This window comes from Leptidea sinapis, chromosome 1 (genome assembly GCF_905404315.1).
Source record: "Leptidea sinapis chromosome 1, ilLepSina1.1, whole genome shotgun sequence".
Taxonomy (NCBI): domain Eukaryota; kingdom Metazoa; phylum Arthropoda; class Insecta; order Lepidoptera; family Pieridae; genus Leptidea; species Leptidea sinapis.
The window spans coordinates 8,651,120-8,675,828 of record NC_066265.1 but is presented as its reverse complement, the minus strand read 5'-3'; the positions used below and the strand labels follow the sequence as shown (position 1 = coordinate 8,675,828).

Sequence of the window (24,709 nt, the reverse complement as noted above, 5' to 3'; positions counted from 1 at the left end):
AGTTAATAATCAAAGACACAGGCTGATCTGAGCACGTGACTACGAACAACATTACGAATTATTTTTTACAACACTTATTAATAACGTACTTACAAGTTATATATCACAATATTCACAAAGATACGACACCGAGAGACAGCATTTCACGAACCGCTTCAAGTAACTACAACAGGTGACATGTCTACAAATCCAGTGTCTATCAACATCAACTAATGAACGAATTTTAATGGTTTAATCTAACTTGAGAGATAGGACAGTTTTTATTTTGATTTGGGACCTATTACTTTTTTTACAATATTTGTTTGGATGGACATATTTACTATAAGAGAATTTATTGACGCACAGTTTTTAAGTTCTGCTGTGAAACAATTTCATTTTAACAACAGGGAGCATATTTTTTGAAATAATTGTTATTCATGTTATGAAAATATATTATTGCCAAATTCATAAGAAACAGTACTTATTTTATTTATTATGTACGGAACTGTCGGGTCAGCTGTAATATAATATATTCAATCTATATCAGCGAGACACACTTAATATTTAAATTGAAACAAAAAATAAGGTTTGTTCTAAAGAATTTTTGATTTCATTCGTTATATTATACAGTGGTCGATACAATTATAGAGAGAAATGTATACCGGAGAGGTGTTGGTGTCGTTAAAAAACTCTAATACTAAAATAGTGATTTATTTTTCGGATATTTTTATTACGGTTGAAAATTTTACATTCAATTTAATAATTTTTATTGGACACGCAAATGTAATCTAAATTAGACTTAGTTTTATTCGAAATAATGGATTGAAATAAATTGTATAAAACGTATGAAAGAATCATCGTACCCTTAGCTATGATAGTTATACTCAATAGAATTTTCTCAATAGATTGCGATAGCCGACATTGGTCTTACAGAGCAACGCCTCTCCCGAAAAGTTACTGTAAAAAATAAATACCGACCCCAGATTAATGTTTATCAGATAAACAATTTTATTAAAAGTCATGGTTCTTAGCTTAATCATATACCTAAACGTTTTCATTATGGTCCACTTTTTAGTTTTACATGGTACCATAATAAGAAAATGGTCCTCGTATATTTCGGTGGCATTTTAAAAAAGGTTCACGTCATAACAGAATAACTAGTAGCGTTGTATCTCTCCGGAACTGTATCTCGACTCTCGAGTGGGTATAGTACTCGTTAGTTCGAAAAGAGCTAGTTTTGTTCTCCGTAAATAGGAACCGAAATTACTTTTAATCCACTGGGACTAAGAGACTATAATATTAAAATTGGCTTTACGATAAACGGAACAAACACGACTTAAAAATGTATTTTTTTTGTGAAGGTTAAAGATAAACGCCCAAATTGTATCCGCTTTCATTCTTAATTGCTTAGTCAAATTTAGAATTTAAATAGTTATATCAAAACATGTGTGTTTCAAGAAATGGAAATGAAAGTATTAATTTACTAACTCCAAATGTTACATCATCAAGAATTATTAGCTCCAAACAACATGTAGGACGGTAAAAAGTAACAAAGAGCTTTTTACCAACACTATAAATAATATATTAACGCGAATAACAATTTAATCATCAACTATAAAAGATGGAAGTAATAAAATAGTCATAATTCACTTTCATTATTCTTCAATATAAAAGTTATCCTTTAGTTATTTCAACATGACTACGCTTACAGAGGTGAGCAGGCTACACTGCTACGCTTGCTACGAAGCTGGTGTGAACGCTTGTTACTCGGTATCGCATCCACATCTATCTAATATTAAAAATAGTCACTCTGATCGTTGAATACGTTCTCATTATATTTATATCTAATATATCTTATTATTAGTAGGACGACTTCCAAAAGGGAGCATTATTAGTTTTTAATGCTTGTATAACAACATAATAACTACAAATACGACTAGCGACAAAACTACAACACAGTACTTGACCATTAACCCCCGGTCGCCGCGGTTGTACACGCCACCCGCGCTTTGGTAACGATAACTAGCGGGACATTCGGATGGTAATGATTTCGCATGACGCCGTCGAGCGTGTTTGGTCACAAATATAAGTGCGAGAGTTGAGATAGTCACGCGGCTCTAGTCGCGAGGGTCGTTGGTAACAGCTAACGATACAATATACACGATGTAACAACGACAACACTCAGCTTCGGAGCGCTCTCGGAGTCAGCCGGCGGGCGGCACTCGGCGCTCGGCGAGACGCGGCTACGTGAGACTCAGCTCCCGCGACCACTCGATCTCCTGCGCATGCCACACGCCACCAGGGTTAGTACACACCACAATACCCTACACCACACCACAAACATACGCTTTACGACACCTATTTCTATGAAATTCATTAGATTATTACGATATATTAAAGGTCGGACCGCATTAGAACGTCGCTGCTCTGCGCGTCGCTTCACTTCGTTAGACGGTACCTATCGCATTACAGCGCCGCGACACGCGGAACAGCGACGCACAGTGCAACACAGCAAGCGGCGCTTCGCCTCAGTATGCATATTGTTAATACTTCAGTTTATAGAATTTTGTCTGACATTCTGAAGTAAGTATGAAATCGTGCAGAGTCATCAAGAAGGCAAGTAAATAAATTGTTATATTCGCCTTCTTGATATTTCAGTAATCCATTTCTTCTTACTTTTTTCTTCCATAATTCCTTTTTCTTATCAACAAAATAAAGAAATAAGGATCAACTCCTCGTCTCTATCACTCATATCCTAATGTTTATCTCACGCAAACTGGTATAGAAATGAGGCGAGCTACCGTTTACTGCAGTTGTAATGCGATAGATACCGTCTAGCGACGTGAAACGACACGCAGCGCAGAGCTGCTCTAATGCGGTCCGGCCTTTATTGTCTCATGAATTTGAGTGAACATTAGAATAGCAATACCGGGGGTTCGTAAAACGGAAGCTGGGTCGCTGCTAAACAGCTGTACAGTTAGTTGGATCATGCCCGCACTTAATGTTTGTCAATACTGTGCCAGTGAACCTCTATGTTGTCTACAGTTAGTAGATTATACGAGTGTTTGTTACTGACTACCATCTACATAAAATCTAAATCTAACATTCCTAGCACTTCTCCTTACAATAGAAATACTTTTCGATGCTTTAATTAGTTGTTAGTAGTTTTACTGGGATTAGAACCGTGTAGTGGTTCAGTTTGGTGTGTAGTGTGTGGTGTATAATATATTGTGGTTCCGACTCTCGCTGGCCACTGCACTCACCCGCGGCCCGGAGTCACCCGGTCGTCCTGGATCTCCTGGGTCTCCAGGTAACCCCGCAGGTCCCTGCAATTTGCCAAATTTTATATTAAAATGGCGTTACCACTACTACAAACAAACCAATAAAGCATATCTTAAAAATACTAAAGAGTTCTATAAACTGTTCTGTGCGTGACCGAATCATTATTTAATTCCAAAATTGTCATATCTTGTAAACCTTACGTTTACAAAATATTACAACCAGCAAAATGTAATTATAGACAGAGCAGTTTTCTTATAAGAGCATACAAACTTTATAATGAAGTTAATAGTGAATACGACCTTGACTTATTCAAGACAACACCATTTTAATTTAGACGTCAGGTAAATAAAATCTTTTAACTTATGTAAAGTAAAAGTAGATTATATAATATTATATAAAATGTAGGTAAACGACTATACACAATAAATACTTATTATTTGTGAAAACTTGTAAATAGCTTTCTGTTTTATAATAGATTAATTTTTAACATGTGTAGCTAGCTGTAAGTTTTCTTAAGTTGTAAAATAAAAATAAAATAAAATTACAACGGAGAAGTGGCTCTGACAAGTGCCAAGAGAGTCATTTTAAACAATAACACCTCCATGTAGTATTTTATTATATAGTTGTCTTTATCTACGCCAGGTAATAAAAATAATCAGAGGTTGATCAGAGGATAAAAATAAGAAATGAAATAAACCTGTGTGTAAGTATATAATAAGAATGCAATGATTAATTTAACAAATTTAAAAAAAAAATTGATAGACCGCAATTAAAGGAGCGACTTCTAGATAAATGTTCTGCAAGAAAATTTCCTGAACATTTAAACGTTTTTATTATTTCTAAAGAGCTATTAAAACTAAAATAATATTTACTTCAGTAGAAGAAGATACTCAGCAACGCTGGTTGAGGTGCCAATAATGTTTGTGGTGGACGTGTAGAATAACAATTCTCAACGTCCAACAACTTCTTGATGAGAGTCGATTTTTGTATTGTTTATATCTGATTAGATTATATTGCAGAATTTCGCTCTTACAGATTCCCAAATGAGAATATTGTAATACTGCTCATTATATTTTGAAATACTTTATGAAATAGTGTGAAAGTATTGATTATTGCATGTTAGTCGGTACGATCATTCGAATACAAAGCAACATGACTTACCGGCAATCCCATAGGTCCCGGGTCTCCCTTCTCCCCTCGCTCTCCCTGCAAAAATACAAGAGTTCAATAATTATTTCATGTTTTTTTTTGTAGAATATTAGGATAGACGAAATAATAATACCATATAATATACGAAATAACAATACGACAGACAATGATTTGCGTATGCCAATTTTGGAAGAGAATTGAGATTGCCAGCTAATTTACTCTAAAGCTGTCCACCGGATACTCCAAAAACTATAACAGAGTATGTGGATGGGTTAAGGAATAAGATGGTTAACATCTACGAGGAAATTGGACGAACTGGGCTTAAGATAAGTTAACAGATGAAGACCGCTACGATCGAAGAGCTAATGTTCCTAGTTTTGAAGAGGGAATCCTGATTTGGTTACACAATCCCGTAAGGCGAAAGGGGAAGTCTCCGAAGGATCAACCAAGTTGGGACGGATCATACAAACTAATCACAAGGATAAATGATGTAACCCTCAGGATCCAGCGTACGGCTAATGATATCTGATGTTTTTTTATTAAGCGGAAATTTCCGTTGAGTTAATGCCATACCTTGGAAGTCAGTAGAGTTAGTCAAGTCAAATCATTTCAGAATCGAGGGTAACATTATCCTTATCAACCTGAGATCTGACAGATTCTATCACTTTGTTGTTCTTTTCCGCTATATTCGACTTAAATGCCATTTATTGCTGATGTTTGAATCAGGACTTATGTTATTGTACAACAGAAAACTAATAGACTGCATTTAGTCACTGCACTTTCATTTTCATTTGTATTTATTTTCAATTATAATTATGTAGTATGGTAACTTTACTATATATGTCCATATCGGCGGTATTTTGATAAAGCTATAATAAAACTGCTTAATGTTATTACTTATAGATTAAGCTTAGATAGGCGCAACCGTAGGCACAAGCAAAAAGGATGTTAGTCGCTCAAACAACCAGACAAACCACTTAAGGAAGTCGTCAAGGGGAGTTACATCCTCACTATTCTTAGTAGTGAGTGTTAATAAGCTGCTGCATATCTTCACTACTGCAGGCCATAAAATGTAGACCCAATGCGCAGGTTCTTATGACATCAGGATATCCATCAAGATCTCAATGAATCCAGCCCATCCATATTTTAACCAAGACCCCATATCCTGCTGGAGTGTGGAACCGTGAGAGTTGCATTAAAAATCCTTCGAGCAAGATAACTCGGCTCACTTGAACATGACTATTTAGTATTAACGCCTCTTAAAGTCAGTAAGTAGTCCTTGAGGTCAGATATAGTGAAAAATCTAGCAGAGTGTGGTAAGGCTGTTTCCTATGTGTAAGCCTCAATTTCTACACCTTCAAGAGCATGGGAATGAAACGTGCATTTGAGCATTGAGGCACAATAATGTGATAACACCTGTGACCAACCCATGGTAAATATATAATATAATCATAACCATTAGAAATAATGTTTTCTTCTCTTTAGATAATAGCAATCAATCAAGGTCATGTTCACGTCTCAGATTATTAAAACTATCAAGTTTAATCTTCGAAATATTGTAAATAGAACTCCATGATTTGTGTTGATTTGATGTTAATTTCTGTAGTGAGAAAACAAAAAGCACTAATCAATAGACCCTAGTAATAATCGATTACATACTGCCTTGCCCCGGATGCCAGGGTCACCCTTGTCACCCTTGATGCCTGGAGGTCCCGCGACCCCTGGCACACCCGCGGGTCCTGGCGCTCCCGGGGGACCCATCATCTGAAAAACACAGATTTGGTGTTATTAAGGATACAGTCAACTGTATCTACTTCCAAATTGCCATTAATTAGTTATCGTATTAAAGGAAAGAGGAACACCCGTGCTTCCGCGAGCTTTCATAATTTAAATATTTATACATTTTGTCTGATGATTCCTGGTATTGAATTTTATCAATGATGAGATGTATTAATGCGCTAGCTGCAAGAAACTAATATATTATCATTTCAAAGTCGCACTCTGTTGCGTTCCTACTTTTCTTACATAAACTGTAGTATAAATTTAACAGGTTTTTCAACGCCGATCCAACCTCGACGGCCAGCAACGCTATGTGATTCCCCTGTTGTTGCAAGAGAGCGAGAAAGATTATCACTTTGATGAAAGATGACCCGTATGGTCATTTGATGGAAAGTGATAGTATTTTATTGTGTACGCTCGTTAGTATTCCATAAAAATACGAAAATGTCGTCGTTATTTCCTGGATACGTAGCACTCAATATCAGTTCGACTATTAATGAGCGTTCTTTGCCACACAAATACAATGATAGTTAAATAATAGTTTTACTATCATTGTGCATCCTGAACTTAGATTACATAAAAACCAATGATAGGTTCTCGTTTTTAAAATCAGCACACACAAGGGCGCAGTTGCGCTCTACAGTGAATATATAGTACAGGAGAGTTTTCACAGTGAAAGCTATTTTAATCAATTTGATATACCTTGTGATTACTCCCCGGTAATTACTTGACACTTTAGGATAAGAAAATGTTAAATTATGAGGATGTAGAAGCCCAACTTAGGTAAGAGACCAAGTATAATTAACGTGACATGGCAATTTGCAGAGCACAAGCGTCACTTGAATTATGATGCTGATACTAAAAATATATCATCAGCAAAACAGAGCAGTTTTGGGTTTATATATTCGTGGACATCATTCCTAAAATTGACAAACACGGGTGGTCCCAGAAAAGACCCTTGAGGAACACTGTTAGGGCTAGCTGTACAGCCAGAATTATAAATACTGAAGACATCTGCCTGAGATCAAATATCAACGTATGAAGCAAACAAACGTAAAATATTATTTCTGACTCCTAAGTCTTTCAATTTCTGAAGTAAAATGGAATGGTTTATTCGGTCATAGGCTTTGCTATAATCTGCGTAAATTCTGTCTACCTGGTAATCTTGGTCTATGGTGAATAATATGTAAGCTTAAAGGGGAATATGATTAGACACTGTAGATCGTTTATGAAGGACATCGTGTTACCATTTATAGGAAAGCTGAAAATTGATAGAGCTATACAGCATGGTGTGGAAAAACTTCTTGAAAACTTTTTATGTTATGTAAAGCTTTAGAATAAAAAATGTTATAAAAGCTGTCCAGTGTCTTCCGTCAGTCAAACATCAAGTTACTGACCTGCTAGACACGACTCTCGAGGAAGGCTTACATATATAATTTATATGGCAAAACAACGTTTGCCAGGTCAGCTAGTATTTTATAATCAAGCAATAAGTTCAATACTTACGATCTCGTGGCCGTACAGCTCATACCCGGTGGCGTCTCCCTGCAAGTTCAACACTGGGTATAAAGATTAACAGTTCCTTAAATAATATTGTTATTTTCGGAGTACAATTTAAAACTGCTGAACTTTAAATAAAAAAGAATTAAATCAGATTAAATTAAGGTCTTAATTAATGTGGTGGACATTGGAAAAGTTGAGCGTTATTAACTGTATTAGGAAGAAGTGGCAAGTAATTATTTGCCTCTTTTTTAAATCAATAGATGGTACAGCTTCTGCATATTCCAAATTATATTAAAAATAATCTGTACAAAGCGATGCAACAAAATACTTAAACGTTTCAACTTGTTTGAGTTACTTAAGAAATGTAAATTAATTATGAAAACCACAATAATAATCAAGTGAAGAATTATTACCATCAAAATATCCTACATAACAAAATGTATTATTCGAGCATTATATTAACAATTATGAAGAGATGTAACTATAAATGTATTGGATCACTTTAAATTTAATAATAAAAAGGAGAGTTTTAGATAGCACGATTTTTATCTGTTTTTCCAGCCAGCACAAGTAGCGCCCGTTCACATACATGATGCACGGACCAGGCATCGTTACTTTCAATCATATTAAGGGATAGGAAGGACCAGACGACTTTGTTGCAAAAATCCTGTCACAAGAATAATGTTCATTGTGGATATTGTTCAAGTAGGGCAACGGGCAGTTTTTATAAATATACAGTTGTTTTGATTGCATAGATAGACCATAGATAAAAAAGAAATATATTTTATTGTTTCTCCTTAATATAAAACAATCTTTACAAAACAAAGTCGAAGCCTAACTATGAAGTAGCAATATACAAATAAAATTTGAAAACAAAATTTTATGAACGATGCGGGATTCCAACCCGCAACCTCTCGCGTTCCATGCGAGTGCTCTTCCAACTGACCTAACCGTTCGCGTGACGTATCGTTGATAAATTTTTGTATGGTTTGTTAAACTCTCAGGCTTTTGTGGCTTCATCAATAGGATCTACTTTACAGATTATAACCTGCTCAGGTTGTCAATTTAAAACATAACAAATTGTTGATGAAGTAGCAATGTTTGTATGTTTGATGTATAAAAAAATTAAAAGAGTTGATATTTACTTGTCTTCGCCTGAGCTTCCTGTACTTCTGTAGTCCATTCAATATTAGCAGCAACAGTAACGGCAACGGCAGCAGTGATAGCAACATTCAGCAATACACCCAAGAGTAGACAAATGAAACCAAAGACAATTTGACAGTTATGATATGTTAAATAACAATAAATAGTAGGGTGTCAATATACCTAAGCATCGAAAGACCAGTGCTACAACTCTGCCTCTGGTCGGTTAGAATTTTATCGTTTGGATCACCAGTGATATCTTTAAAGTGTACATAGACTTTGCTTAGAATTTACTTACGTAAAATTTAGCTGAGTTTGATAAAGTGCGAACTTGCTTTTTTCTATTGGGTGTCTTAGCTTGAGCCCAACATACATTTTATCTGTCAAATGACTATAAAAATAGTTTAAAAAAACTAAAACTGGTTGAAAAGATAACGGTTGAAGTTTAAAATTAACATCAATTCCTGCCTTTCAATTCAATAATTTTACGAAGGGTAATTTTATTAAGGCGAAGTGGTTCATTAGATGATTCGCGCGCTCTTTCCATTATATACAAATACTAGTGTGTATATGTGAAGGTGTTTTTGTGTGAATATGCTCCGCTCTCACCGAGTCGCCCTTGTCTCCCTTCTCCCCCTTGAGGCCAGGGTAGCCGGGCGGGCCAGGCAGCCCGGGTGCACCCAGCATCCCCGGGGACCCCATGTCACCGTAATCGCCTTTCCCACCCTTAGGACCCAGTTCACCCTGAAATTTTAATCATAATCTAATATATAGATATTGGATATAAAAACATCAAACTAGTTTCTAACTCACATTATATACACTCACACGATAAAAACTTTGTTTCTCTGAAGCTTCTTCAAGCCATAGAAATTGAATGTCGACCTAACTTGGAAATCCATCTTGTTAAAACTAATCTCGGAATAAGACCTATGATATGATTACATAGTGGACATTGTGTGTACATTCTGTGCACCCGTGAACACCAACAGTGACACAATAGTACCAGTGATACCGTGCTCATCATTACCACCGGCGCATCTCGCGCGCTGTCATGCCGCGCACTACGAGCGCTCAACAAGTCCTCAGTATGATACGGGACGTCATCGCTAACCCAATACACTCACCCTGAGAACCTCCGAATAGTCCGAAACTAGTCGGTACAAACACTGAAGTTCTTGAGTAAAGCCGTGTTAGTTAAATAAAACAGTCGATAGTTACCGGCTTGCCAGGTGGGCCGGGCAGACCTGTGTCTCCGGGGCGGCCGTCTAGTCCAGGTGGCCCCCGCGGCCCCACGCTCCCCGCTAATCCTGTACACATACACACACACACATGTTCATATTCTGTCATATCATACATGCTCAGCTGCGTAATGAGGCTGTAGCACTTCACTATAAGTAGACCAGCATTGGCTTTTAATTTTAAATTTTATGCTATTCGGTGCTGATGTTTCACCATATATATATATTTACAAATGCAAAAGAACTTACTATTAAACCCGATAATTATATAAAATGTTAATTTAGCGTGTTAGTATTAATTAGATAATATTACCTAGAGCGTGTAAATGGCTCAGTGACGTCAATGGGCAGCCGCAGCGCCGATACCGGAGCCCAGCCGCGGGATGCTTCACGTTCCACCACACTTGTACCGCAACCACATGTTATCTACGCGCTTCAAATACCAGTGTCATGCAACATGCAACATGCGACATGCAAGCCGTGCTCGAGCAAGTGCTTGCATATACGTAGGAAGTTGAAGATTGAAAGGAGTGTGGTGATGCGACAGAGGAGTCTCAGAGGAGGACCCTTCACGAATCGTTTACAAACAAAATGACAGTAAAGACCGAATGGACAAAAAGCGTTATTCGAATACAATGATAAGGTCTACTTCTGAAAGTTACTGTCGTAGAGAACTCGAAAAATACGTACAAGAATTTGCAAAGAGAGCGGCAGATGTGTGTAGGTACATTGTACAGTGTATGTTTGTGTGTGTGTCTACGAATCTCGTATTATTTAGAGTTTAGATAAAGAGTAAATTCTATCAACATGTGGACATGTTGATAGAATTTAATTGAATGTAAAGCAATTGGGAGATTCACAATTTGATACCAAACTTAAAACCGAATCCACAATTTGCTGCACAAAATATGTTCGCAAGTTTAAAATGTGAACATTTTTTCGGCGTGAATCTGTCAAATACTCGGTGGTCGATAGGTCACGTAGTCGTCACACCCGTAAAGTACGAGATATGAGTGATTTACATTATAAACTTAACTTAATAGTAGGTAAACAATTAAAAAAAAAGTGTTTGTGTGCTTATGTATGCACACAAGAAGTTATACTTCTTTGGCGCAACAAAGCAAAATCCTTAAAATTATTTATTGCCCCTGCTATTCTACGTTTGTAGAAAGAACAATATTGTTAAAATCCTGCAAATATGGCTTTGACAATTAATTATTAATTAACGAATCCGGATGTATGGGTGTGAACCCTTTGCCTGTCCTAATAATGGACAAAGAAACGAAAAAAAAATAACAAATGTCGCAAACGTCAGAAAATTTTAGGAACCAACTTCACCCTGCTACCTTTGTGTTACAGTGATGCGCACGCATCTTAAAATTTTACACTCATAATTTTTTTATAAGGCGCCTAAAGAAGTATAACTTCAAAAAGTAGACCGCGTGTGTTGTGTGTGTCGGTGTATGTGTGCGTGTTACCCGCTTGCCGCGCTTGCCACGTGCGCCTCGCTCGCCGGGTGGACCAGGCACGCCTGCCGCTCCCCGCTCCCCGCGCAACCCCTCCGCGCCTTCAACCAACCAACCAAACAACACATGTCTGCTGATTGTCTATACTGAGTTACTGAGTTACTTCCTCAGGACTTCATTACCAATAGCTCTTAAGGCTGGAAACCAAGCCGGTGGCCTTGAGGAATCGAGCGGGGCTAATTTACCTCACTCGCACAAGATCGCCATAGTTTTAATTCAGAATTAGAAGCATTTTTAATTTATTACAAACATAATACAATTTTCTTTTCAAAACTAACAAAACTATGTCATGTTAAATAGTATTGGTGTGCAATTAATAAATTTTCGTACAATTTTTATCTAGATTGAATGATTACCATGGCTCCAACTGTAAAAGTTAGGAGTAGTTTGGTGTTTTTTATCGCACTGTCTTTAAAAATAGAAATGTAAAGAAAAAAAAAATCTCTTCTTATATTCTGTAGATATATCATTATTTTTTGGAAAAATATGAGCGCTATTTTGGCGATTTCTTGGGACAGCGGCCTTAATTTAGCACCCAAGTAGGTACTCGGGTTATGATAAAGCATATCTTTGGATAGCCCTGACATGACATGAGCAGCCGGGACCTGCGTGCTCTTGTACGTGCTTCTCGCTTCTTATCTTCTTACTACGTAATTTAAAGATAATTTCTATAATAACAAAAGTAACAAAACAAACTATATTATTTTAACCGTGTTCTACTGGATATAAATATTAAAATATTTATTCAGTTAACAGTTAGCACGGCGTGAGACCTCGCCGGTAGCTGTTTTAAATTACCTGTTGGTTACTTACAATTATTTCTCATTATTAATAATTATAACACATAACTGAGCATGAAAAACAATTACCAAAAATAACTCTGCACAAATACTTTCTATATTATTATAGTTCGTAATGCATTGTGACATAAACTTATTACTACTACTTACATAGTTATTATAAAATCCCATTCTTCAAATACAATGATGCACTAAATTTCTATTTCTAGTAAAATATTACACTCCCTTAACAACTGTTAAATTGTATTCGAAGCAATATTAATTTAAAACCACCAGAAGCATTACGATGAATAAAATTTAATTAAAAAATACACAAGCGCGACCAAATCATTCAATATTAATAAAAATCTCTAGTTAAGGATATTTGAAAATCATTTTCAGACCAAAACCACATATTTTCAACTGGCATTTGCGACAGTTGACACGTCACTCGCGTTTATTAAAGAAAATACAGTTGAAACAAGACTATATGACTATAGGCCTTCAATTTGGGCCCTCAATTTATACTGTGGAGAGAACAAGCGAACCATTACAGGGATACTAAGTAATACGATTCATTCCTGAGTGTTGTGGCAACGCTCCTGTGATTCTTCTGATGTTGTTGGAGACTGTGGGTAGTGGGTTAATATCATCATTGGCTCGTGTATTCTCCCTACTCCATATTAAATGAAGGACAACTTTAACAATGTTTTGGTAAATCAAATCAAATCAAAATCACTTGATTCTCTAAGCACAACAACTTATAAATCATTTCAATTACAATATAATACTTACATGAGTAAGTAAAAAAAGTAAATACCTAAATAAGTTAAACACAGAAGAATGGTAAACTTTCATAGGTGTTAATTTTGGATCTGAGGGAATAATTTTTACTTTGGACTTGGCCTTAAAATTCTCTATCCAAGTCTAGAAGACTATTAAGTGTACTCTGGACCATCTATATGCTAGTAATGTACGCCCAGTATAGTCTGTGGGTCGTTACCCAATCCAGATGTACTGCGTTCTGGTCAGTACTGGAGCTGTATCACCAAAATCGAAATACGAAGTTTCGGTCGACAAATCGTAAATTTTCCTATTACGAAAGTGTTGAGGGTCCGAAAGTCGATACGAAGTTCGCGTTTAGACATTGTGTCTTTCTTTTGCCTTATTCCCACTTCCCCCCATATCCACTTGATATTTACTTTTTCGTTGTTTGACATTATTATGATCGTATGGTTCCGAAACGATAACCGTCCACACTATTCGGATCCGAAGTACTTTGGAAATAGGATTTAATTTGAAATTCGTCATTCTTTTGTTTCGGACTGAAACTTCGGCTTTCGATTTTGGTAATAGACCTCCTGTGCACTTGATGGAATTTGATCAATTAAATGTATTCTGTATTACAAATTAAAAAGTAATTTTACTGACAAATCATATCTTTAAATGATTGTATCGCAGCTGCGTGGGTATTATTCAGTTAAAGCACAATAGTAATAGAACAGTAGCGTAACTCGGCTGTCTCCTTGAACTTTGTCTATGGTCTGGGCCGAGCGATAGGGTTGGTACATACAAGAAGATTGACGACGCGAACGGCGCGTTGTAGCTTATTTAACTCGGACAGCGACCAGTCTCGGCAACGTACGCCGTGGCACTCAATAGTTTTATCTTCCCAAGATTTGGAAGTTGGAAGTCTCAGTTGGAAGAGCACTCGCACAGAACGAGAGTGGTCGTGGGTCCAAGAGCGAAATCTCAAGTCAATTTCCAAATATTGGGATTGAGCAGGTTATCAACTGCAAAGTAGATCTTGTAGATGAAGCCACAACCTGAGAGTTGAACAAAGAATACAAGATTTTATGACGATCCGTCACTCGAACGGTTAGCTACGTTAGAAGAGCACTCGCACAGAATACAGAGGTCGTGAGTTCGAGTCCCGCATCGTTCATAAAATTTTGTTTTCAAATCTTATTTGTGTATTTATCCCAGAAGTGAGGGTTATGACTTTAATAACATAACAAATTGTTCCCAAGATTGCTTGGCAACGGTGTGAATCGTGTGTATGTCGGTGAATTCGAGCGCTCTAGTATGAAGTTAAGGTACTGTTCTATTACCGTATTGTGGTTAAAGTGCATATTAACTAGGAAGCCACCCCACACTAAATACAGATTACTAAGCAACTGCATTGTATCAACCACACAGCGTGAGCTAGCGATCCGCGGCCACACCTCTGCCTTGTGGATCGTTCGCTTTCAACCCTTCTATTTTTGTAAGCAAATATTTTCACTAAATGTTCTCATAATAGCATTGCACTAGACCATACGTTTGCTATTAAGAGATGTATAGGTTTAAGTATTTATAATTATTATATTCAACCACGTGTCGAGTGCTGATAAGCATATTGGCTGTTGTTACGTTGCGATTATTTGTTTACATAAATAGAATTAGTGCTATGTGCACACCCTGAGTGAAGAGACAGGGGAGAATCAAGAGAGTTACCGGGTGGTCCAGGGGGGCCCGGTGGACCCTCGATGATGCCGGTCGGGAAAGCGTCGCCCTTCAGTGTGGTGGTGAACCCACGTTCGCCCTTATCGCCTTGTTCGCCCTGCAACACGCACCCACACCAAACTCAAATAACTTTTTATTATAACGATTCTTGGCATTACGATGTAACTATGACATGATTGATAAATATGTTATATTCTCAAATTAATTATTACTTTGCGGAAATCCATAATTATACAAATGATTTGAATTTTCTTTAGTGTTAATTCCGCCAATATTTGTCTTTAAGCAATTCGACACGTGTTTCGCCTCTACACGAGGCATTCTCAGGACGTGTTGTCTCGCCAAAAATGGCACAAGACTGAATCAAATGAGCCGGAAGCCGCTCTTTTATACCCTCGTCCCATGAAATGACGCGCTGTGATTGGTCGGCTGTTGTGACGTATTAGCCCCGGAAGAGATAAGTAACAATGGTGAAGGGGCTAAATTAACGAGGATGCCTCGTGTAGAGGCGAAACACGTGTGGAATTGTTTAAAGACAAATATTGGCGGAATTAACACTAGAGAAAACTACATATTATATTATTAAAGATTAATAATGAATAAAATATTATAAATGTGAAGCGGTGATTGTTACCTTAGCACCGCTTGGTCCGGGGGGTCCCACAGGCCCCAACGGTCCGGGTGGTCCTGGCGGGCCGGCAGGTCCCAGGGGTCCCGGTGCCCCGGGGGGTCCAGGCCGGCCCTCTGCCCCCATCGCGCCGCTTATACCAGGGGGCCCGGCAGGACCCGGCCTCCCAGGCTCGCCAGGCTCTCCCTGTGTCACATATTATTACACTGGCACGCATAGCCGATAGCACTTACTTATAATTTCCGGAACATGAAGATTCCATAGCAAAATTTAATTATATTGATAGGAAACACCGGCTAACGCAACAGTAAAATTGGACCGAACTAACATTTATTCTTTGCAGTGTAACTGAGAGCCACGCGGCAAATTAAATTTCCCTACGGGCAGCCAGTGTTTGATATTAGTACAGCGACATTGTATTATATACAATAGACTTCTAATAAAGATACAACATTAGAAAAATATATCATAAATTTAGAGCTTCTTGCTGCTAGACAATCGATGAAAACAGGCCAAGTTTATTACATTAGTTGCGTCACAAGCTACTTCTTACACTCGCCATTTGTATGGCACTTTGTGTTTGGCATTTATTTTCTCATAAAATATTCCTTCACAATACTGTTTGATGTCCCTTCTACCACCACCACCGCTTCGGAAAGTATTGGCGCTCTGAGAGAGAAGTAGCGGCGCCAGAAACTCTCCCAGCATTATTCAATTAGAGGTTAACTGTCAATCCATTTTTTCGACGATTTCACAGCTGCCATACATATTTAGTGAGAAGTCAGTCACAGAGATTGTTGCTAGCTTAAAGGAAATTATAAATACAAGTATTCTCTAATAATATATTTCTTAAACTGTAAAAATCGAACAAGTATGTGCATCAATATTATTAAATTTTACATTATATTATATTAAGAGCTTGATATTAATATGTGTAGTAATGTATTTTGAACATATTTTGTACTTTTTGTTGGGATATAAAACAGTGACTTATTTCCAGTATTAACCTTAGGACATCTGAAGTTATTAATATTTCTTAACAAAAATGGAGTGTCTATAAAATTGGTAAGAGTTTTGTACAAAAATGTCATATCTCGCTCTGTTCGACGATTTTCAACTGATAATTTCGTGAATAACCACTTGATTATACGCTGATGTTGTATAAAATATTAAATGAATGTAATGACGTGAATAACAACATTATTTATTTATTTGTATTTCAACACATTATTAACAATTGTAAAAAGATTTTAACGCAATCTGAATATGGTCTGTTGAATATTTGCTCTGTTTTTTTTTATTTCTTTTTTTTAACCTTTTTAGTTGTACCGATTAAAGTATTTAAAAATCTATTTTATTTGTTTTTTGGCCAATGATACATAAATACGTAACATTTTTATCAAATAAGCACCACGAAAACCTTACGAGTTTATCTGAGTACACAGAGCCATTCATTTCATTAAACCTATTCTATTTTCAGGAACTATCCTTCAAAGTCAGGAACTTTCTTTCCAGTGGGAGGCATCCTTTACATAGAATGCTAGATTATGGGTTGGTACCCATACACTGCTTCACGGCAGAAATAGGCGCCGTTTTCTGCCGTGAAGCAGTAGTGTGTACGCATTACTGTGTTTCGGTCTGAAGGGCGCCGTAGCTAGTGAAATTACTGGGCAAATGAGACTTAACATCTTATGTCTCAAGGTGACGAGTACAATAATAATGCCGCTCAAAATTATTAGGTTTTTCAAGAATACCGAGCCACACTGCATTGTTATGGGCAGGGTGTATCAATTTCCATCAGCTAAACTTCGTGCTCGTCTCATCACTTACTGTCATAAAAAGAAAGAAGTGTGTTTCGATTCTCGTGTTATTTATGTGCATTTCTTGCAGCCCTTTGGGCAGTTGGTATTATGTAATTGACTGTTTTCTTCCCGTATTTAGTATTAATTTTTGGCAAGTAGTATTTGTAATTAATATTCGTCGTAAGACTAAGGGTCAAATTTTACATTAAACAGTGTCGGATTATTCATCTTGGTTATAGTGTTGTATTCATTAATTCTTATAAGGGCCATGCATAAGATAAACAAAATAGAATAAAACCTCGCAAAGCACTTCAAATATCAAACGTATAAATTAAACTGAATATGTTCTAATAAACTACCCAAACTATATTTTAAAATATTGTCGTATCACAAAAAGGTAAGCTTTGAGTATTTGTTAATTATGGGTTTAAGGTAATTTCTATGTATAACGATATCTAATATATAAAATTCTCGTGTAATGGTGTTAAACTTTGAATTCCTCCGAAACGGCTTGATCGATTCTTATTTAATTTTGAGTGCATATCACCTACCCAGGTCTGAGAATCGGACAACATCTATTTTTCATCCCCCTAAATGTCCACCCATCTACGATCAACAGTTACTTTTGTATCGCGATTTTAATATCGGCAATACAACGTTTGCTGGGTCAGCTAGTATTTTTATGGAAATACAAAAGATAAATATTAACGCCACTTACATCACTGTTAATATTAAGTTAAGTTATAAAAGTGAAATTTCTTCAGCCGCGTTGGGCACTTTTTGGTAGGGGAAAATCTTATGAGTTCGCGTCACTGACATGCTCATGACTGGCCCAAGCGATAATTTATATAGTAAGATACTTTTTGGATGGGTTCTCTCTCTCGTGATTTTGCGTCATCGAAATGCATAAAGCAGTATATCTGTAGCTATACAGCTGACGTATTGTGCAACATTAATGCTATATACATCTTATAAGTGAAATTTAATGGATCAAGTGAAAAGTTCTATGTATATATATTACATACTGTGTATTTTAACTGAAATAGTGTTTTTGTTCGATTATTATACTATTGAAAATTATTATTTTAATTGTTTAAAGTTTAAGTTTTCACTGTTATCGGCAGTCTCTACAATCGCCAATATATATTTTTTAATTAGGTATACGCATGTGTGAGTCGACGAGATATGATGGCTCTGACGTATCAGCCGGCAGGTTGCGGTAGAAATGATTGCTTACCTTGAGCTGGATGACCGAGTGCGCTGAGATGTTGTGTCCGGCCGCCTGCAGCCCCTACACACGCACACACATGCATCATGACAAGCCACTGACGTTCTATACATAGACAAGTCATTTCGTATAAAAACAAAGCCGATATGTTCCATACATGCCACAAATTACACCATAATAAGCTTCAACTGATTATCTATACATTGCCGCATAACACAATTGTTATATTCATTGTAAATAAGCAGCAATGTAAATGATTTGTTTAGTTCAGGTGAAGTACTATGTTGAATTAAGAACCCGATTCGGACAGTCACATGAATAAGGAGAAAAGTGTGCTTACATTATCTTTAAGCACACTTTTGCCGTTCCGCTATCAGACTGCGAATGATATGTCCTTATGTATGTATCGAACGTCATTGTAATAAGCACATATCTGCGCTACAAACTCTGCACCACATCCCCACTGTACAATGTTATACAGCACGATATGTGATGTGATTTTTTTTGAATAAAAATAACTAACTAAAAAATTTGATACTCAATTCGATACTCAAACACTATTTAGATAACATATTTTGCGAATATAATAATACAGTGGAAATGTAGACAGGAATAAGATTAAAAAATAAATTTAAAGAAAAACTAAAAAAAATACCAGTATAACAAGAACGCTTTAAAATATAACACCAACCCAACAATGTATACGTCGCGTGTAATTAAAACACGTATTTACCTCAAAATATTAAAATCCGGTAAAATATTAGCAATGTTTACAACGAAAAATCAAATGTGACTGATTCAGCAGTAGTTGATATCACAAGTAAAAGGCGTTCAAGTATATTATGTAAAAAAAAAATAACAGCGGACAAGTAACGTATCACGAACTACGCTGCAGTTGAAAGAAGCTAAAAAGAAAAAAGCGCCAAATAATGGTGGAACAGGCGAGAGGCGCGGGGGCGGCGCGGGGAGCGGAGAACACTAAATACGTAACAGCGGCAACGACCACTACAATACTACACTAGCTTTACTCTCGCTGTACCTTCACCGCGACGATCTCAGCCGTCCTGCGGGGAGCCATGTTGTCAGCCACTGACCGCTTCACGCCCTGTAACGACCCCGCTATCTCATCAACACGAATAATCTTTGTTGCATTTAGATTTTAACGCGATTTATGTTAATGTCAAAGTAAGAAGTCATGTTGAACAAAGTCCGTCCACACGAAATGTGTGTGTGTGTCGAATATTGTCGATCTACTGGTAAGATAATTAAGTGCGCCAATGACCTTGACTGCAGCGATTATGTCGAATCCTGGATTGCCGTGGTCACCCTTCTGTCCTTTCTCACCAGGACGTCCCTGAAACATGGTAAAATAGATTCATGTTGGAGTGTTTGAGGAATGGTTATTGCTACTAATAATTCAATACATTTCATGCTTGGCTAGAGTTAGCCGCATCATTTGATAGAAAGGTTGGAATGATAATCGCATACCAATAGGTAAAGAGAGAGTTTCTTTGTCCTCCAACTTAACAAGACTATAGATCGCTAAAGCAAATATCTTTCCAAAACTAAAGTGTTTTTCTCATTTCTGCCTTGGTGTTAACATACTCTTCAAACTTTCAAGAACATAGAGCTGTCCAATTTCGTAACATTATCAAACTCTGCACAAACTACACAGTTGATGGTTTCTAGAATAGCTAATTTAAAACGAACTTCCGACGTAACACTACCGTGCTTCACAAGGCTTCAATGAGGTAAATGATCTGCTACATAGGGGGTTAAATCAAAGTCTAATAAGCGATTACCTCTTGCATATTACTTTACCATTACCTTCATTAAAAAAAATTATAGGTACCTGTTACCAAGAATAAAATCTGATACATAGCATTGTTACATTGCTTTAGAAGATTGATGCGGATTTAGAGAGATGCTCATTTCAATTTTGACAATACTCATAAAGTTTGAGGTAAAAGTTTTTAAGTTTTCTTCTACTAGCCCATGAACTAAAATACCATATCTTACCGATTTTTTTTTTGAACGATAAAATATTATGCTCTAGTAATTGGTGTTGTACGGTAGCATGGGCGCTTCATGGGGATCACTTATCATAACGTGAGTACACTAGTTCGTATCTTATTAAGTGAAGTTTAGTAATGTTAAACCATTATACAATTCATATTCTTATTGAGTGAAAAGACTACTCACCGGATCACCTTTTGGTCCATCTAATCCTATTGGTCCCTGAAATAATAAAAATCAGCGCAGTGTTACATAGATTAGACAAAACATTAGTTGTGTAAAAGTTTAATTAGTTGTTAAACCATGTCCCAAGTTATGATTCTGGCAGCAGCGCTACGAGTGTGATCTACAATTAGTTAGGATACAGTCAAACACACACTTTCTAACAGAGAGAAGGAGAATAGAAAGAAGTGAGAGAGCGAAAGGGTAAGCTTAGAAATATTGTACCGTGTACGTGAGGTAGGTGCAGCTACCTACAGGAGAAACTACGCGAGCAGGACACCAGTAGTTACCACATTACAGTTAGTGTAAGTGCTCTCTTATACTTTGCAACTGCTACATAGACTCATTATGGTAGCGAGGTCCAATACACCAGCAAGTGAACACCAGTTTATTACAAACATACAATCATTTCGAGAAGGTGCAAAGTACGACACGGATGTTAATGGATCTAGGCTATGTGGAATCTAATCTATGCGACGGGAACGCGAGGGTTAGTCGTGAGGCGGCTTGGAGGCTTACCATGAAGCCGCGTTCACCCTTCTCGCCTTTGGTCCCCTGAAATATTTACACTAATTTACACGTGGATTAAATGCTCGTGAAAGTTCACACAAACGAACACTCTTGTGGAGTGGGAGTTGCAGATTGAACATCATAAGGCCAAACACGTGATATAGCCGCAGACTGAGAGCGAACTTGTGATGTAAGAGGTAGTTTTGTTAACCATAGTCCAGCGACTATACCTACTGATTGTGAAGAGATAATAGTATGAAAAGTGTTGAAGTGAAAGTGTTTCCCAATATTATTTTTAAAATTATCATTGAGAAAGATATTGTCATACATATAAAAAGTGGTAGAAAAGAAGAAACAAAGTAAAATAAATTAAAATATAACTACCGGGAAGCCATTTTTGCCAGGTGCTCCCATAAGTCCCTGGAAAGATAAAACTAAAATAAATAAAAAAAAAAAAAAAATAAAAAAAAATTAAACAAATAATTACAAAAAAAATATACGTATAATTTAAAGTGCAAGTATATGTGTAACATATCTTGTGAATCATCATCATTCTCATTTCAGCCCGAAGACGTCCACTGCTGGACAAAGGCCTCCCCCAAAGATAATAATTATAAATCTTGTGAATAATCTATATATTATATAAAAATGAATTGCTGTTCGGTACTCTCGCTAAAACTCGAGAACGGCCGGACCGATTTGGCAAATGTAGGTCTTGAATTATTTGTGGAAGTCCAGAGAAGGTGAATAAATAGGAAAATGCTGCTAAATTAAATAAAAACAACAAATTTTGTTTTTCCTTTGATGTGTCCATACATAATTTCTATGAGAGAATTTATTGACGCACGGTTTGACAGTTCTGCTGTGAAACAATTTCATTACGACAGCAGGGTGCATATTTTATGAAGGAATTTTTGATGTTATGATATATTATTGACAAATTCATATAAAAACATTATTTTATTTATTATCTACAGAACAACGTCTGTCGGGTTAGCTAGTGTTTAATAAATATATTTAATATTATTTCAAATTATATTTACCGCAGATCCCGGTTCACCCGAGTCTCCCTTCTTCCCCTTCTTGCCACGTTTGCCTGGTGGGCCGGGCGGACCTGCAATTTACATTTGGTTTTCTAAATTTCAAGACAAACTAAAGCAAACATACATATACAACTTGATTATAATACAAAGTAGGAGGATGATTCATAGTGTGCGTCGTGAGCAAATTCGTCCTTGATATTGAAAAGACAAGGAGCAGAATATCTGTACAAGCGGGTTCAGCTGTGGTTCAACGGAGTAATAAGCATTTTTTTTTGCGAAATGAAGGACAAGAGGCTCTCGGGGTTGGAAGTGAAGCAACTGGCCATGGACATCCGCCAGAGATGAAGTATAAGGAGTCTGCTTTAAACTTGAAGTTCTTTAAGTCATATGGGTGCAGGATAATAATCACAGTCATAATCATGGCACCCGTTCGATGACATCGGGCAAACTTGAAGTACCTAGAGTAAACAATTACTTTGGCGATAGAACTTTAAAGAAAATATTACTATATCTGCTTAATAGTTTGCCAGAGGACATCCGACGGGAACCAAACAAAAATAAATATAAAAACTATTGAAGTATTATTTATTGTTGCAGTAACATTTGTAAAATGCGATTTAGGATTTATTGTATGAGACTCGCTTGATCCTGTAGACAAACTGTGTAAACAGTTTTATAGGACTTTGTATTAGTATAAGAAGAAGCTGTATATTTATAAAAAATAAATGAATACGGAATATTGCAGCCGGTAATTGATCTTACAATGTGTCTGTGCGAGGCAAAAAGTTTTTAATAAAACGCGAGGTTGTAAAATTCCAGTTGTGAACATGATTAGAGTGGAATTTTGTATTTTAACGTAATGCCATGTGATGAAATTCAGCCGCTGGTACCTATAAGTCTGGATAACTCTCCTGAGCACTCCTAGATAAATCTGGTAAAAGAGGATCGAAATCGATTTGGGGTCTTCATATCATTTTCGCTTGGACTCTTTCGCGTATCATCAAAGTAGATCTGAATCTTGGTACCTATTTTCGATAATATACAAGACATGTCATAAGTCTATCCGTATAGTTTATGATAGTGATTAATCTCTACAGATAAAGAGAACGGCCAGATTAAAAGTTTTGCTGTCCCGATGTAAGGGTATACATTTACGAATATCGCTTTAACTGATGAAAAAATTGTTTATGTACGTCAGTGTATCTCAGCGGATCTGTGCCAGTCAAAGTATAAAGGCTATGTTAGTATTACTTTGTATTTTTGCATGTGTCTCGAGGACGGTCACGATGGTGTTAGTGAAAGCTCGATCTGTGAGTGTGACTGACCGTGTGGTGCGCTAATTTATATTCCCGCGCGGAACACCACACTTAAGCAAATTTTTTTACAATAATTATAAGGTTATGAAACGAGACATACGAAATATTTATAATGTTGAATTAATGTGTTCATGTACATCATACCTTTTTCGTGTGCTTTATTTTGTAAACATCTGTCCTAACAGATACCCTAAGCCATAAATTTGTAGGTAGCCATTTCGAATAGAGTTATTATTTATTAATTGCTCAGACTTACATAAATACATATAAGTTTTATTGAGATCAACAATTAAAATAGTAATATCTTATAATAAAAATAAATGCACTTTTATTTATAAGAGAACTTACCGCTAGACCAGCTAGATTTGTATCTCTGGGCTTGCCATATTCTGAAACCCTAACATCACTGCGACCTTTCATAGTTTTATTAACTACGAATAAAATAGTAAGCCCTACATTTTTCATAAGCCTATAGCCATTCTGGTCATACGCAGGTTTGTGGTAAGGATAAACACATTTACACTAATAAATTGAGAGCCGGTTTTTTTCTTTCAGTTATACTGCGGAAACTTCTAAGCCGATCAGAATAATAATACCTGTATCAACTACAATATTTTTTACATCCAAATTCGTGCTAAGGGATACTAAGTTTTAACCCTTAATACTTATTTCATAACATGCAGCCTGTTTCGGATAACGTTTTAGTATAAAACATGTTGGTGATTACTTATCCGCGACCCATATTTTTTTGATATAGAAATACCTATATATTCGCAATACAGATAATTCAGTCAATGACATTTCAATTTGTCAATGACAATTCACACAATGAGCTAGTACGGAGTACTTAATTTAGGGTGTTATTTAAATAGTAAGCATAGTATTGGTATTTTTGTGAGCAGAAAATATAATCTGTGAGCAGAAATAGCTAATAGAGCACTCAAGGCCAGCAAATATTTCAAATTCAATCAGCAATTTATGTCATTCTGGATGGCTGTAATTATATACAGCATATTAATTATATTAGTTGCAATGAGCTGCTCCTGTTTAGTAAAATT

At 36.5% G+C, this 24,709-nt stretch overlaps 1 protein-coding gene across 1 annotated transcript in view; it reads right to left on the bottom strand.

The window, feature by feature from the left end:
* Positions 1–24,709, bottom strand: part of LOC126968705 (collagen alpha chain CG42342) — a 213,454-nt gene that overhangs the window by 13,211 nt on the left and 175,534 nt on the right. Inside the window, exons 2-17 of the mRNA XM_050813833.1 lie at positions 22,336–22,406; positions 21,677–21,712; positions 21,302–21,337; positions 20,747–20,782; positions 19,827–19,898; positions 19,584–19,649; positions 18,554–18,607; positions 15,521–15,700; positions 14,878–14,983; positions 10,057–10,145; positions 9,445–9,579; positions 8,838–8,864; positions 7,696–7,743; positions 6,070–6,174; positions 4,423–4,467; positions 3,243–3,305 (exon numbers count right to left, since the gene is read on the bottom strand). Coding sequence (XP_050669790.1) covers positions 3,243–3,305; positions 4,423–4,467; positions 6,070–6,174; positions 7,696–7,743; positions 8,838–8,864; positions 9,445–9,579; positions 10,057–10,145; positions 14,878–14,983; positions 15,521–15,700; positions 18,554–18,607; positions 19,584–19,649; positions 19,827–19,898; positions 20,747–20,782; positions 21,302–21,337; positions 21,677–21,712; positions 22,336–22,406 — 1,169 coding nt within the window. The remainder of the gene's footprint in view (positions 1–3,242; positions 3,306–4,422; positions 4,468–6,069; positions 6,175–7,695; positions 7,744–8,837; positions 8,865–9,444; positions 9,580–10,056; positions 10,146–14,877; positions 14,984–15,520; positions 15,701–18,553; positions 18,608–19,583; positions 19,650–19,826; positions 19,899–20,746; positions 20,783–21,301; positions 21,338–21,676; positions 21,713–22,335; positions 22,407–24,709) is intronic.